General features: G+C 42.9%; 2 protein-coding genes across 2 annotated transcripts; both read left to right on the top strand.

The window, feature by feature from the left end:
* Positions 1-3,100: 3,100 nt before the first annotated feature.
* Positions 3,101-10,146, top strand: LOC120698812 (SNF2 domain-containing protein CLASSY 4-like). Its single transcript, XM_039982551.1, has 4 exons — positions 3,101-5,422; positions 7,184-7,339; positions 7,428-9,399; positions 9,821-10,146. Exons 1-3 carry the CDS (start codon positions 3,158-3,160, stop codon positions 9,357-9,359), a joined length of 4,353 nt encoding a protein of 1,450 aa, XP_039838485.1. The 5' UTR covers positions 3,101-3,157; the 3' UTR covers positions 9,360-9,399; positions 9,821-10,146.
* A 2,684-nt stretch (positions 10,147-12,830) lies between these two features.
* LOC120701375 (SKP1-like protein 14) lies at positions 12,831-13,735 on the top strand. Its single transcript, XM_039985453.1, has one exon. The coding sequence runs from the start codon at positions 12,908-12,910 to the stop codon at positions 13,409-13,411; it is 504 nt and encodes a 167-aa protein (XP_039841387.1). The 5' UTR covers positions 12,831-12,907; the 3' UTR covers positions 13,412-13,735.
* Positions 13,736-14,094: the final 359 nt, after the last annotated feature.

The following is a 14,094-nucleotide window of genomic DNA, read 5'->3' as shown; positions in this document are numbered from 1 at the left end:
CACTATTGACGTGGATCCTTGCAGCACACTAGTGGGCGATATTAGTCATGTTCTAAGGCCGGTCTCAATAGAAAATGTCATCGCACAGTTATCAAAAGTGCCACATAAACTTGACACTGAAATGATATAGTCACTCTCAGTGTACAGTATTATAGCACAGTTTCATAGACACCTTACACCATTAAAATAATATAATGGTTGTGTGATCAAATGCACTAGAACTTAACAAAAATCATTCTCAGTGGGGGTGTCATCCTCGTGTCATGGTTTTGGCAACCGTGCCACGAGAGGGTCACAGTGATGACCTATGTCCTCTCTCTCCTCTTAACTCTGTTGTCAAATCAGTAATTTTGCTAATGTGTCATAGTATTTAATAATCATGACACTCCTATGACCCTTGCACTGAGACTGGCCTAATGGTAACACACAAGCTTAAGCTCGATTTTTGTGCTAGATATAGGACTAACATGTGGGCGATATTGCTAGCCCTGCTCTAATGGTAACGCACAAGCTTAAGCTCGATTTTTGCTCTAGATAAGACTAACATGCTTGGGAGGAACTATAGGGCCGGGTCAGGCAAAGGTCAGTAGATTTCGAGGAATGCCGCACGGAGAACCAAGCACTAAAAAACAAGTTATCTCTGAAAAAGTTACTTTTGCTAACTTTAAAGGGGATGTGTGCAGTTCATGCATGTGATCTTTATGATGATAGATGGCTCAGGACTTGTTTAGATGGATAAAGTTTTAGGTGTAAAGCACTGTAGCAATTTCATTTTTATTTGATAATTATTGTTCCGCCATGAATTAACTAGGCTCAAAAGATTCGTCTCATAAATTATAGATAAACTGTGTAATTAGTTATTTTATTTAATTACATTTAATACTTCATGCATGCATTGAAAGATTCTATGTGATGGAGAATCTTGTAAAATTTTGAAGAGAACTAAACAACGCCCAATTAAACATCACACACTATGGGGTATGTGAACAGTGAATATTCTTTTCACATACCCCACATGCCTTACAAATGCCGGAGAGATATGCGCCAATATTTATATATTAATAGCATACTTTTGTAAGCTTTAAAGGTGATCATTTTTGTTTGTCATAAATGTTAAAATATACCAACAATATGTTATATGTATATTGGACCTTGACGTATGCATAATAACATATTATGATAGGAACCTATAGTAGCAAACTTATGCATAAAATGATGTGTAACCTATACTTTACTAGTGAAAACATGAAAAAAAACCAAGCACCTCCGTTTATGTGGTAGACTACACAAATGCTTTGATGCATTTATTTTCCTAAACCCTAACGACTACACAAATGCTTTGATGCATTTACTTTCCTAAAGGAATAAAGAATCCACTAAAAAACACTACTTATTTCCAATAGGAATCCACTTAAAAAGCACCTGATTTCCGATTGAAAAGTCGTTAAAAATATTCTTTATAGATGTCATGTACATACATGGTTTATAAATAGATGTCATACACATTTCATACCTTTAATATAATTTTAGACCCCTGGCAATATTTTGGCGAGAATATTCCGTTATGGTCATGCTATAGTTGTGCTTGTTTAACAAAGGTTCTTGTATTAGCTTTAAAGGTGTTTTGAACACTGAGTGCGCATATAGTGAAGTAGAGTACTCCAGTGTTATGGAGTAATTTTCAACAAGAAATGTTTATCATGTCCAGCGAAAGCAGATCCTACGAGTTGAATTATCCAATCATCTACAACATCAAACACATATAACCCACGCCTCGTGGACAAAAATGACTATGCATGCAATCCTCCCTCGCTCGGTCCCTCTAGATTTCAGTCCCTCCCAACATTTGTTTTTCTAAACCGGACAAGGCATTAGTCTCAGAGCTTTAGCCTACATGTAAGCTGAAAAAGATTTAGGCATGGTGCCCCCCTTAATAATAAATCACTCAAATTTCACTTGCTTTTGCAGATCAACCATATACACGTTTACAATAAGCTTACACGCAAAATAACACGTTGCGTTGACACTATTGATGGAATCGAACATAATGGTTGTGTTTAGACGTTTATAGGTAAAATTTTTGAAACAGAATCTTACTATTTCGGAGTACTAAATAAAATCTATTTACAAAACTTTTTGCACGGATGGATTGTAAATCGCGAGATGAACCTAATGGGCCTAATTAATCTATGATTTTCAAATCATGAATTAATTAGACTCATTAGATTCGTCTCGCCCATCGGTGCAAAAAAATTTGTAAATAAATTTTATTTAAATCTCTATACATGTGTCCGAATATTTGTGTCCGAATATTCGATGTGATATTTATGGATGTAAATTTTATACACGAACGGTAAAAAGCTTTCCGCGTAATTTGACAGCTACTACCTAAAAACTGAATATTCCACCGCAGATTTCTCCCATCATCGATCGTTTCCAAAAACATCTGCGAATCGAATAATGCGTGCGTGGCTGTCGAATCAAGAATCCTCTGCCCCTCCCGCTGCCACGGGCTCGCTGCGGCGGAAGGGCGACGGGGACGGGGCACGCTGGAGCAAAGCATCATCCCGCCATCCATCCATCCCGGATTCCCGGGCGCCGCATCCGGCCACAGCGACGGCCAGGGAAAAGCGCGGCCGCACCCCATCCTTGGCCTCGGGGCTCGCCCCCCGCCCCCGCCCGCCGTTTCCCGGGCTTTTCTCTCTCCTTGTCGTCCGCCCCCACGAGCGCCACTCCCCAAACCCCTCCCTGGGCCCACCCGTCAGCGTCCCTCCCGGGGGCACATAAACCTCCCTCTCCCCCACCGTACTGCCAACTACCCCCCCCCCCCCCCCCCCCCACACCCTTCAATTCCCCCCGTGCCGCCCGCGCCGTTGCAGCAGCAGAATCCGCCGCCCCCACCCACGCGCGCATGGATCGCGCCGGGCGGCGCGCCCGCGGCCGCCACGGCGAGTCCCCGGCGGCGGCGGCAAGAGCGGGAGCGCCTTCCTCCTCCCGCGCGCGCCGCCGACGCGGCGAGGGGCCGGTCGTGGTCATCGACCTCGGCGGCGGCGGCGACGACGACGGCGGCGGCAGGGAGGCGGCGGGTGGCGCCGCGGGGAGGCGCGGGGGCTCGAAGGCGGCTGCCTCGCCTCCGCGTTCGGCTACGCCGCCGCCGATGATGGTGCCGGCCGGGGCGGTGGCGATGCGGACGCGATCGCGGAGGCGGGCGATGGAGGCTGCGGTGGCGGCGCCGGAGGAGCCCAGGGCGAAGCGGAGGAGGAAGGGAGCGAGCTCGGATGTCGCGGAGGCGTCCGGTGGCCGGGGCAGCAAGGATGCCGGGGCCTCGGGGTCGACGCCGAGAGATAGGCGGCGCGGGCGCGACCGCTCGCGGCGACCGTCGAAGCCAGCGAGCACGGCCCGCGCGCGGAAGCGCAGGGGCAAGGAGTCGGAGTCGGAGGCGGAAACAGAGGTGGAGGCGCCAGCCCGTGGAGAACGGGTGAAGGTGTCACGTGGCAATGAAAGTGATGACGACGGCGGGCGACGCGATGACGCTTCTGATGGCGGGAATGGGGAGGCTCGCACGGGAAGCGCCAATGCTAAAAAGGGCAACAGGGATCGTCGCAGAGCCACTGGTGTGGACGAGATTCCGGAGCCTCGCGTAGCCCGGGAGGTCACTGCTTTGGATTTGAATCGTCGCAAGGACGAGGTGGTCTCGGGAGATGCAGAGGAAGTGGAAGGTGATGCTGATAAGGTAGTTGGGCGAGTTGATGGCTCTATTATCGACGAGAACACGAGAGATTCTGGGAACAGAGAGCAGGCATCGATTGTGAATGTGGTGTATGAGATGGCACCCTTTGAAGGTGACTATGACGACGAGATGTTGGAGGAACAGCTTGTTGGAGATGTAATCCGGGCTTACAGCAACGGTGGAGACTTGGATGCAGATTTAGTGGATTGGGAGGAAGAGGATGAGATGGAGTTCGATGATGATGAGCAGCAGCTTGCTGGAGATATAATCCATGCTTACAGCAATTGTGGAGATTTGGATGCAGATGGAGTGGATTGGGAAGCAGAGGATGAGATGGAGTTTGATGATGATGCAGATGATGGCGATTTTATGGATGATGCTAATGAAGGTGGCATGACAGAACCAATACAAGACCATGATAAGATGGAAATGCAAGACTTGGTGAACCATGATGTTGTTTTGAGTGAAGGGAGGTGTCAGGATGCAGAGGAGGCAAAGGCGGAGGAAGCAGGTATCAAGGATGAGGTGGAACCAAAGAGTGAAGCAGCTCCAGGTTCTACTCAACAGGGCTCGCATGTAGAAATTGTAGACTCTGATGACGAAGAAGTCAAGTTGCTTGAAAATGTGAGTAGTGCCCCCTCCAGGAAGGCATCAGTCCAAGCCAAGTTACCAACAATTCCATCTTGTGTTGCATGGAGAACTCGATCTTCATGGGGGATGATTCAGGATAGGCTATCATACAATCCATATTTTGAGGCATTGTCTGATGAGCCAAAAGAGGAGGAGGAGGACACAGAAGTTGAACTTGATGAAGAGGACAACAATGATGATGACTGTAGTGAAACTTCTGATGAAGATGAAGAAGAGGATGAGGAAGAAAAGGAAGAGGAAGAGGATGAGGAAGAAAAGGAAGAGGAAGAGGAAGAGGCTGAGAGGAGGAAACTCAAGAGCAGGATTTATACATCCAATGAAGACATGATTGATAGTACTGTTCCTATCTCAAGACATAAGAATACTACTGTTCTTACCTCAAGATATGGGGGTACTACTGTTCCCACCTCAAGATATGGGGATACTACTGTTCCTACCTCAAGATATGATATTGAGTGGGAGGAGGATGAAGATGCAAGTGTCGATATTTCTCAGCCAATCTCCATTAAGAAAGGTACCAGATGGAACCTTGCGGCTGTGGGCAATGACACATTTACCGAGCAACAAAAGCAATCACGATTTACTTGGGAGCTTGAGAGGAGGAAAAAGGTTAAGCTTGAGATGAAGACACATCCTTTGTATGAGCGGGATTTGGACTCAGATTCGAGTTCGTCGGGTCCTGACCAGATCAAAAGGTATGGATTCAAGGATGGTGATCATAAAGTTGGGAGGAAAAAGAAACATCCATTGTCCAAATCAGGCAAGAAATCTGGCCATGCAACCATGCTGAAGAGACAGTCTCTTCTGAAGCTTTTGATAGATAAAATGAGCGGTGATAAAAATGAAGAAACTTTGCCATTTGATCAGAATCCTCAGCTCCAGTTTACTTTCAAGGAAATGCATCCGTTGGTATTCTCATTTGGAGATGAAGATTTGGTACCAGCTGACAAACCAGAGCAAGATGGTGCAATGGATATGTTGTGGGCTGACTTTGACTTTGCTTTAGAGTCAGAGAATATTGGCACTTATTATGATGACGAGGTACATTTTCATTTCTGCAAATGTATGGTACTGTTTTTCATTTACTTGGTACTCATTTAGACACTTGGAGAAAATAAATATATGGTGGATGATTTATTTGAACACCAACTCTATGACTGGAACTATGATAAAATTAATAATGTCCAACTTGAGGCAGATTGTCATGGAATTCGTGGAATTCCATGCAGAGAGCTCTATCATGTAACGGATCCACTCTAGTTTACTTTTAGCTCTATAAGAAGGAAAAAAACAACAAATCTTGTATAAGTTTGTACCTTATATGGATTGACATAGGTACCTATAAGAAACTGCAAGAGCTAACTTTATTAAGCAAACTATTTGTGTTTTTCCTCTTGTGTGTGAATTGTCCACATCTTTCACTTGCATAGCAACAAGAGAAGAACTAAATCATTTGAGCGCTGTGTGATAAATACAACACTTCTCTGAAAAGCCTTTGCACGTGACATTCAACCTATAAACATGGGGTGGAACCCGCAGCTTCCGCCTTGACAGGGTGGTTCTCTGACCAATAGCTTCAATATCTATGTATCATGTTCATTTAGAACCTTGCACGTTAATGTCCACAAACACAGCAAAGGAGCAAACCTTCTTCAGCAAACACAAGTGAGGCTGAAAATGTACATAAAAAGAACCATTAAAGCATTACAAGGAGTTCCCTCTGTATTCGAGAAAAAAAAAGGAGTTCCCTCTGCATTGTCTTCAGTTCGGCTACCTTCTTCAATGTTCACATAGTGGTCTATGACATAATAGTTTACAGCTAATACACAGGAAACCAACATCATTTGCCACAACAGAGTAGCTTAGTAAAGATTAAAAGGGTTTTCTGCAAGATAAAAAGGTGCACTTAAAAGGTGTTCTGCAGAAACTCAGAACTGTAACTTTTTGGGTGATAGCCTTAAGGGTAAATAACAATTTATTTATTATGATCTTTGTGAATGGCACTATGGTTAATGTTCCAAGACAAATAGGAAGCAGAGATGTTTGTTTGTTTTTTCTTAAAAGTTTCATTTTGTTCTTTTTGGAGTGCAATTTACTAACTTGATATCATTGAGTTGATTCAAACATACATAGCATTTCTTCATACCTGATGATACTGGTAGATTTTTACTCTCTATTCAGCATTAGTATGGCCAAGAGTTCCTGGCCAGATACTGGCAGCAGAGGGTCGAGGTCAAGCCTTGACTGCTCTACGCTTGTTGAAGACAGAGGTAGAAGGAGATAGATTAATCTTGCTTGCCTTTCCCAGGTACAATCGATGGCCTTATATATTGGCCGGATTAATGCGCTTCTTCTGCAATCTTACAACTCCTAGTCAAACTCCTGTTCTTAGCAACTCTAATTCCGTAAATAAACCATACTGCTGTCTTAACAAACCAAATCTCCTAACCAAAACCAAACTATTTCTTAACTAACTGAATATTCCAAGTGCCTAGCCACGTTGGGTTGCATCTGTTGCCATTGAAGGAGCTCTGGTACGCTTACACCTGCTATGATAGGTCTTACCCCACATAACAAGCATAAAAAGTTTTCATCTTTTAGAAACTATAAACATCTCCTACCATTTTTGTGTAAAAATGTGGGATGGCATTTCAAGGTCATACATCCTGGATATGCTGCTTGATTTTACTGTTTATTTTCTTGCAGTCATGCAAGAGTTGCATCATGCCGGACACTTTGATATGCTAGTTATATCCAGTGGAAGTGGACAAACTGAACTTATTAGCTTATCCTGTTTTGTAGGGTCAAGATGAGGGCAATCAACTAGATTTTGCTCTTGCACCAGTAACACCTTGTTCTCGAGGGAAGCATGAATTTATCATTGATGACCAAATTGGAATCAGATGCAGATATTGTTCCTTAGTAAATCTGGAAATCAAATTCATGTTCCCATCATTGGTAAGTTTTTTATGACCATAATGCATTTAGCTTGCTTTCCACAGTACAAGCTTGTAAGTCTGGTCATTTAACTAATATTTTCTTTCAGGTGTCAGGTTTTGCCGAAAAATCTGCGTGGCCAAATGCCAAAGGTGTGAAGAATGCATTGATGTTTCATGACCTTTATGAAGAAGCAGACAGTGGCACCGAGCACACTCAAGATTTCCATCTATATGGAACAGTGTGGGATCTGATTCCAGGTGTCATTAGTACTATGTATGAGCATCAGCGTGAAGCATTTGAATTTATGTGGACGAATCTAGTTGGTGATATTAGGCTTGATGAGCTGAAGCATGGAGCAAGGCCTGATGTTGTTGGAGGATGTGTGATCTGTCATGCTCCAGGGACAGGGAAGACACGATTAGCAATTGTATTTATCCAGACATATATGAAAGTGTTTCCAGACTGCCGGCCAGTGATTATTGCACCTCGTGGGATGCTTTTTGCTTGGGATGAGGAATTTAAGAAATGGAATATTGATATTCCTTTTCATATAATGAATACAGCTGATTACACTGGAAAAGAGGACCGAGACATATGTAAGTTAATAAAGAAAGAACATCGGACAGAAAAGTTGACAAGACTTGTGAAACTGCTTTCATGGAACAAGGGGCATGGTATTCTTGGAATAAGTTATGGCCTTTATACGAAATTAACATCTGAAAAACCTGGTTGCACAGAAGAAAACAAAGTAAGAAGCATTCTTCTTGAAAATCCTGGCTTGCTTGTTCTTGATGAAGGACACACACCTAGGAATCATCGTAGTGTCATGTGGAAGACACTAGGAAATGTTAAAACAGAGAAACGTATAATTCTATCTGGAACTCCGTTTCAGAACAATTTTCTTGAGCTTTACAACATTCTTTGTTTGGTAAGGCCCAGGTTTGGTGAAATGTTTCTAACTAAAGCAAGATTGGGTCGAAGGCACTATGTCTCAAAGAAGCAAAAAGATAAGTTTTCTGATAAATATGAAAAAGGAGTTTGGGCTTCACTAACTAGCAATGTAACTGATGACAATGCAGAGAAAGTAAGATCAATATTGAAACCATTTGTTCATATCCATAACGGTAACATTCTTCGAACTCTTCCAGGGCTCAGAGAGAGTGTGATTATTCTGAAACCACTTCCCCTTCAAAAGAGTATTATTAGAAAGGTGGAAAACATTGGTTCTGGCAACAACTTTGAACATGAATATGTCATTTCTTTAGCTTCTACACACCCTTCCCTTGTAACAGCCATTAACATGTCTGAGGAGGAAGCTTCACTTATTGATAAACCTATGCTTCAAAGATTGAGGTCAAATCCCTATGAAGGGGTAAAAACCAGATTTGTAATCGAAGTTGTTCGTTTGTGTGAGGCACTAAAAGAGAAGGTTTTGATTTTTAGCCAATATATTCAGCCACTAGAACTGATAAAAGAGCATCTTCGCAAGTTCTTTAAGTGGAGAGAAGGCAAGGAAATTCTTCAAATGGATGGAAAGATCCTTCCGAGATATCGCCAGGCTTCGATTGAAGCCTTTAATAATCCAAAAAATGACTCCAGGGTGTTACTTGCATCCACAAAAGCTTGCTGTGAAGGGATTAGCTTGACAGGAGCTTCAAGAGTTGTGCTTCTAGATGTTGTTTGGAACCCAGCTGTTGGAAGGCAAGCCATCAGCAGAGCGTTTAGGATAGGCCAGAAGAAATTTGTATATACATACAATTTGATAACTTATGGAACAGGTGAAGGTGACAAATATGACAGGCAAGCGGAAAAGGATCACTTGTCCAAGTTGGTCTTCTCTACAGAAGACGAGTTCAGTAATGTTAGGAACATGCTATCTAAAGCTGAAATGGAGCACTGTTCTAAGTTGATTTCAGAAGATAAGGTTTTGGAGGAGATGACTTCTCACGATCAACTTAAAGGAATGTTTTTGAAGATCCATTATCCACCAACCGAGTCAAACCTTGTTTATACTTACAATCAGATTGCTCCTGCGTAAAGTGGTGGCAGTCTTCATCCTCAGATTGATTTATTCTAAGGTATGCTCTTAAATTTCTGATGTACAAGTATTATCTTAGTTCCTAACATTTGTTTTCTACCTGACTACCCTCATGTATTATGTATATCTAGTTTTTGTGTACCTAGATGTGATGCTGTCTTGCAATTTTGGTTGCCGTCTAAACATGTCCTCCCATTTTCTATTTAATTGATTTCGTGTTGCATGAAGCAATAATTTTCTCTCATCTCCTAACTGGTTCAGTATTTTAATTTTAGTGGCTATTTTCTGCTGTATGAGTACTTGTTCATGTAAAATCAAGGGCTCTGCCCAAACTTATATTTGTCATCATTAGGTGTACACACTATCTGGTTCAGTCCTGTTTGTGCCTTGTTACTGGCTAAATAAATACATGCATTGTCTGTTATTGATTTGTGTCTTTCCAAAAAAAAAAAATTCTGCAGGCTAGACATGCACTGAAGAACACCGACAGGTTTCATTGTCTTTATGTCCATTCCACGATGTATCTACAATTGTATTGTAAGTTGTGACCCATCATGCAGCTTGGAGAGGACTAAAAGTAGAACTTAATAATTGGTAGCAGAGCCTCAATGTATTTGGTGGTGTGCACAAGGTTGCAGGTTTACCAATGCATGTGTTTCCATCCAAATGTGATGTATAATAATCCAGTTGGATCATTTGAGGCGGTCCAACTTTATTTGAATAAAAGACTGCCTCAATTAAAATAAACAGATTCTGCCTCAATTGGCAATTTGGGTGGTCCAATTCATTTTGTACTACTGCCCATGCCACCATGCAACTGCCAACCGTGCTTACATGGGTACATGTATAACCGAGCTCTGTGTTCATTCTTCCTTGTGTCTTTTTTTGTTGTTGTTGTGTAGGTTAGAGTACATGTGCTCTTTTAGTTTTTGTTTTCAGTTTTTTGTCACTACATTTATGTTATTTATGGAGTATATATTGCTTCAAGATTCAAAGAATATTGGAGAATAGCACCCTGCCTTTTTACCAATAGTCCCCAGGAAGGGAACTGTTCTTGACAATTTGGGTGGTCAAACTGGGCACCACCTCACAGTTTTTCTTTCTCTTGTTCTGGTGAAACATACACATAGTCAGATTATATTTTGTTGTGATGGCAAAGTATTCTGTCAAAAGGTCCAAGGTTGTACAGCTGGACTATACTAAGTAGTAAGTACAGTGCCATTATGAAGATGGGTCATTGGTTGTGTAGAAGCTGGTGTCCAAGACTGTGAGGAAGGTCCAAAGTTATTGGTTTTATTCTGCTTGGATCCAGCACATTGTCCTATCAGGTAGTTTGTTTACTGCACTCACAGTTTCCTATTGTTCATCTTTAGCATAAAGTTTTTGAAACTTTGCGCAGGACTGGAGCTAGGACAGTTGTATGGTAACTAATGCTTCATCCATCAAGTTCAGGTGAAGACAATTCATGCAAATTAAGGTCATCATTAGCCTTACATCATTATTGCACCAGTTTTGTGTTTGGGAAAAACAACACAAAATAATGACAACCTTTTTTCCTAGTATAAATGTATCTGGAATGTTCTGTTGGAACCATTCAAGATAAACAAGCTGAAGGTGAAATTAGACCTTATTATTTGCAGTTCTCTGACAACCATCACATGTAGAAGAATATGGGTCAATCAGGTCTGAAGAAATTGACACAAAGCATATGTGCAAGAATTTATAGTGAGAAAGAGACAAATGCGAAACCTGTACACATATTGATGAACATGAAGTTGTAGGTTTTAGAAGTCCAAAAGAGCTTATTCACTTCCATGCAGAGCCTTTCATGCCACCGTTAACATGTGCTCATCTCGTGGACTGTGATCATGTAGGCATACCGTAAGTTCTTACTTGAGTCATACAGTTCTACTGAAATATGTGGGTTTTCGTTCATGGATAGCACGGTTAACTTTTATGCTGATTTCTCTTTTCAAGCCGGCATGTGAGATTGGAGAATATATTTTTTCTTTGTTCTATTTGTTCTAAACTAAGATGTGGAACATTCAAATTGCTGCAGAAATATTGTGAAAACAATGGCAAGATTGAATTCAATTCTACATACATGTCATTAAAAAGCCACCAAGTCACACCTGTGGTTGGTAGAAAGATGGATAATTGCTACAGTTGTATGTTGGAAAGGAATGTGGTGTTGTAGATTCGTATTTTGTAGACATTAACGGCCTCTGTTTTCATTGAAATTTTGAATAATACTGCCATTGTCACACACCGTGTCACTCACCTGGGACTGCATTCATATATATGACATGACATGGTTGGGGGCCATAGGGCACCTGACTGCAAAACCAGGAAGCCACATGCCTTTTGTTGACTTAATAGTCATTCTTTGATTCAACATTTCAGGATGTGTAGATTCTGAAAGGATCACGTTCTATCTGGGAGGATCCTCAACTCATCATTGTTTAAAGGCGTCATTGAAGTTTGCTTTGTTTGCTGTGTGAAAAGAGTAGGCTGTTTTTATTCGGTTGACTGAAGAAGTGGCTCTGAATATGTTTGAGGTAATTAATATCTGAATGAATGTGGTCGCAATTTGCTAAAAGAGGGCTTCATGGTATCTCACAAGTAAAACCTGGATCCATGAGAAGGTGCAACAATTGTCTATTTCCAACAAAATTAGCATCTCTTCTCGCTGTCTGCCGCTACCAGCTGCCATTCCACTATGCAATTGGATGGTGCCTGCAAAGCAGATTCATCTGTGGTGGAGCTTCTGAATCTGACTGTATCTGTATGAACGCTGCTGTTCTGTTTGTGGATGGACCAGTTATGATTGAAAAAGCATGCTTTCTAGGTGTTCTGATGATAAATGCAGTAAAACAGGTCGCGTTCTTTTTCTCTTTTTTTTTGGGGGGGGGGGGGGGGGGGGGGGGGTAGTGCAAGGTCCGTACGACGGCACGTACCTACGTGTGAGGAAAAATCTTTGTGTTTTGTGCTTTGTTGTAAGCATGTTGCTACGCGATGCTCATATTTTCTTTTCAGAATGCCTTGTAACTTCTTATCACATGGACATGCGTGCTCATGTTGAGCGCTTGTCAAGAGTCAAAATACTCAAAAGTTTGGATACTGTAGAAATCTTCATTAAAATCTTAGCGAAGTTTTGTTAAAATTTCATGAATTTAATTTAATGCTCCGCACGGTGGCAAAAAAGCACTTATGTAGAATCATCAAGCCCTGGCCAGAATCAACCGAATCACTAGCCTTATGCCGCACAACGATCGGAAGGCCGGCCGTCTCAGACCTTTCCATATGCCATGCACGGTGTCCCGGATGGGCCCAGGTCTCCTTCTCCAACTCGACTACGCACGCCTGGTTATAGTTATACGCCTGGTCGCCTGCGCGTCGTGCCCGCTAACCACTACCCTATATATATCGCCGAGTAGCCGCCGCCTCGCTCTCCCTGGGCAGGATCGCAACAAGAATCGCGGCAGCCTAGCTCGAGTCCGTTGCAGCAGCCAACGTCTCGCCTGTTGACGAGAAGACCTACCCCAACGATGTCATCGGCCGAGCCGGAGAGCCCCGCCGCCGTGACGATGGGCACCACGTCGGAGGAGGAAGAAGAGAAGGTCGTGCTGCGCTGCTGCGACGGGGAGGAGTTCGCGGTGGCGGTGTCCGTCGCGAGGAAGTACGGGACGATCAGCAACATGATCGACGACGGCTGCGTGGAGGGCGGCGTCCCGCTGCCGAACGTCAAGGCCCCGGCCATGTCCATGGTGCTCGAGTGCCTCAACAGGGAGCATGGCGCCGCGGCGGAGGAGGCCAAGAGGGCGTTCGAGAAGGCCTTCTTCGAGAAGATGGCGAAGGAGGCGCTGTTCGAGGTGACCCTGGCGGCCAACTACCTCCACGCGGAGGAGCTGCTGGACGCGGCGATGCAGTGCGCCGCCGGCAGGATCAGGGGGAAGACGGTGCCGGAGCTCCGGGAGTACTTCGGCATCGAGAACGACTTCACGCCGGAGGAGGAAGAGATCAGGAAGGAGAACCCCTGGGCGTTCGACTGATCGATTTGATAATTAGTAGACTCAGGAATTTAGGTGTTCTTTTTTCATCGTATAGTATGTCCCTTTCTGCTAGGGATAGTCCTAAAATTTTTCTTGATTTCGTGCTCAAATAGTTCTTGAATTCCAATCCCTGACTACGGTGAAGGGTTAGCCGGTTAAGGACGGAGTATGTAAATAACTTTTGATTTCAGAATTAATGCCCGGGATGATGTTCCTTGTAATTGGTAGGATCTTCTTTGAGCTTGCACCAATGTTACTAGTTCCCATATAACTAACCAATGTGTTAGATACATTGGGTTAAAATTAGCCGTCTCTTTTTCTCTAGTAGTATGTGTCATTGCATAACATGGTTAACAAAGATGATTAGAGAGGCAATTCCCACATGCTACAGTGCCATTAGAAAAAACTACTCCCTCTATTCCATAATATAGCCATCACTAGATTTTTTTTCCCCAAGTCAAAACTTTTAAGCTTTAACAATATATAGAAAAAAATTATAAAATTAACAACCCAAAAATGATATTAGTTTATTCATAATGAAATGAACTATCATAGCCATGTGGCCTTTTATTTAAAAGCTTTATTTTTAGAGATATTATAGGTTAAAAATAATAGGAATAATAATGATTTTAACCAGTCTAAGAATCGCTATATTTTATGGAGATAGTACCACTTTCTATGCC

This window comes from Panicum virgatum, chromosome 3K (genome assembly GCF_016808335.1).
Source record: "Panicum virgatum strain AP13 chromosome 3K, P.virgatum_v5, whole genome shotgun sequence".
NCBI lineage: Eukaryota > Viridiplantae > Streptophyta > Magnoliopsida > Poales > Poaceae > Panicum > Panicum virgatum.
This window is presented reverse-complemented; position numbering and strand designations above follow the sequence as displayed.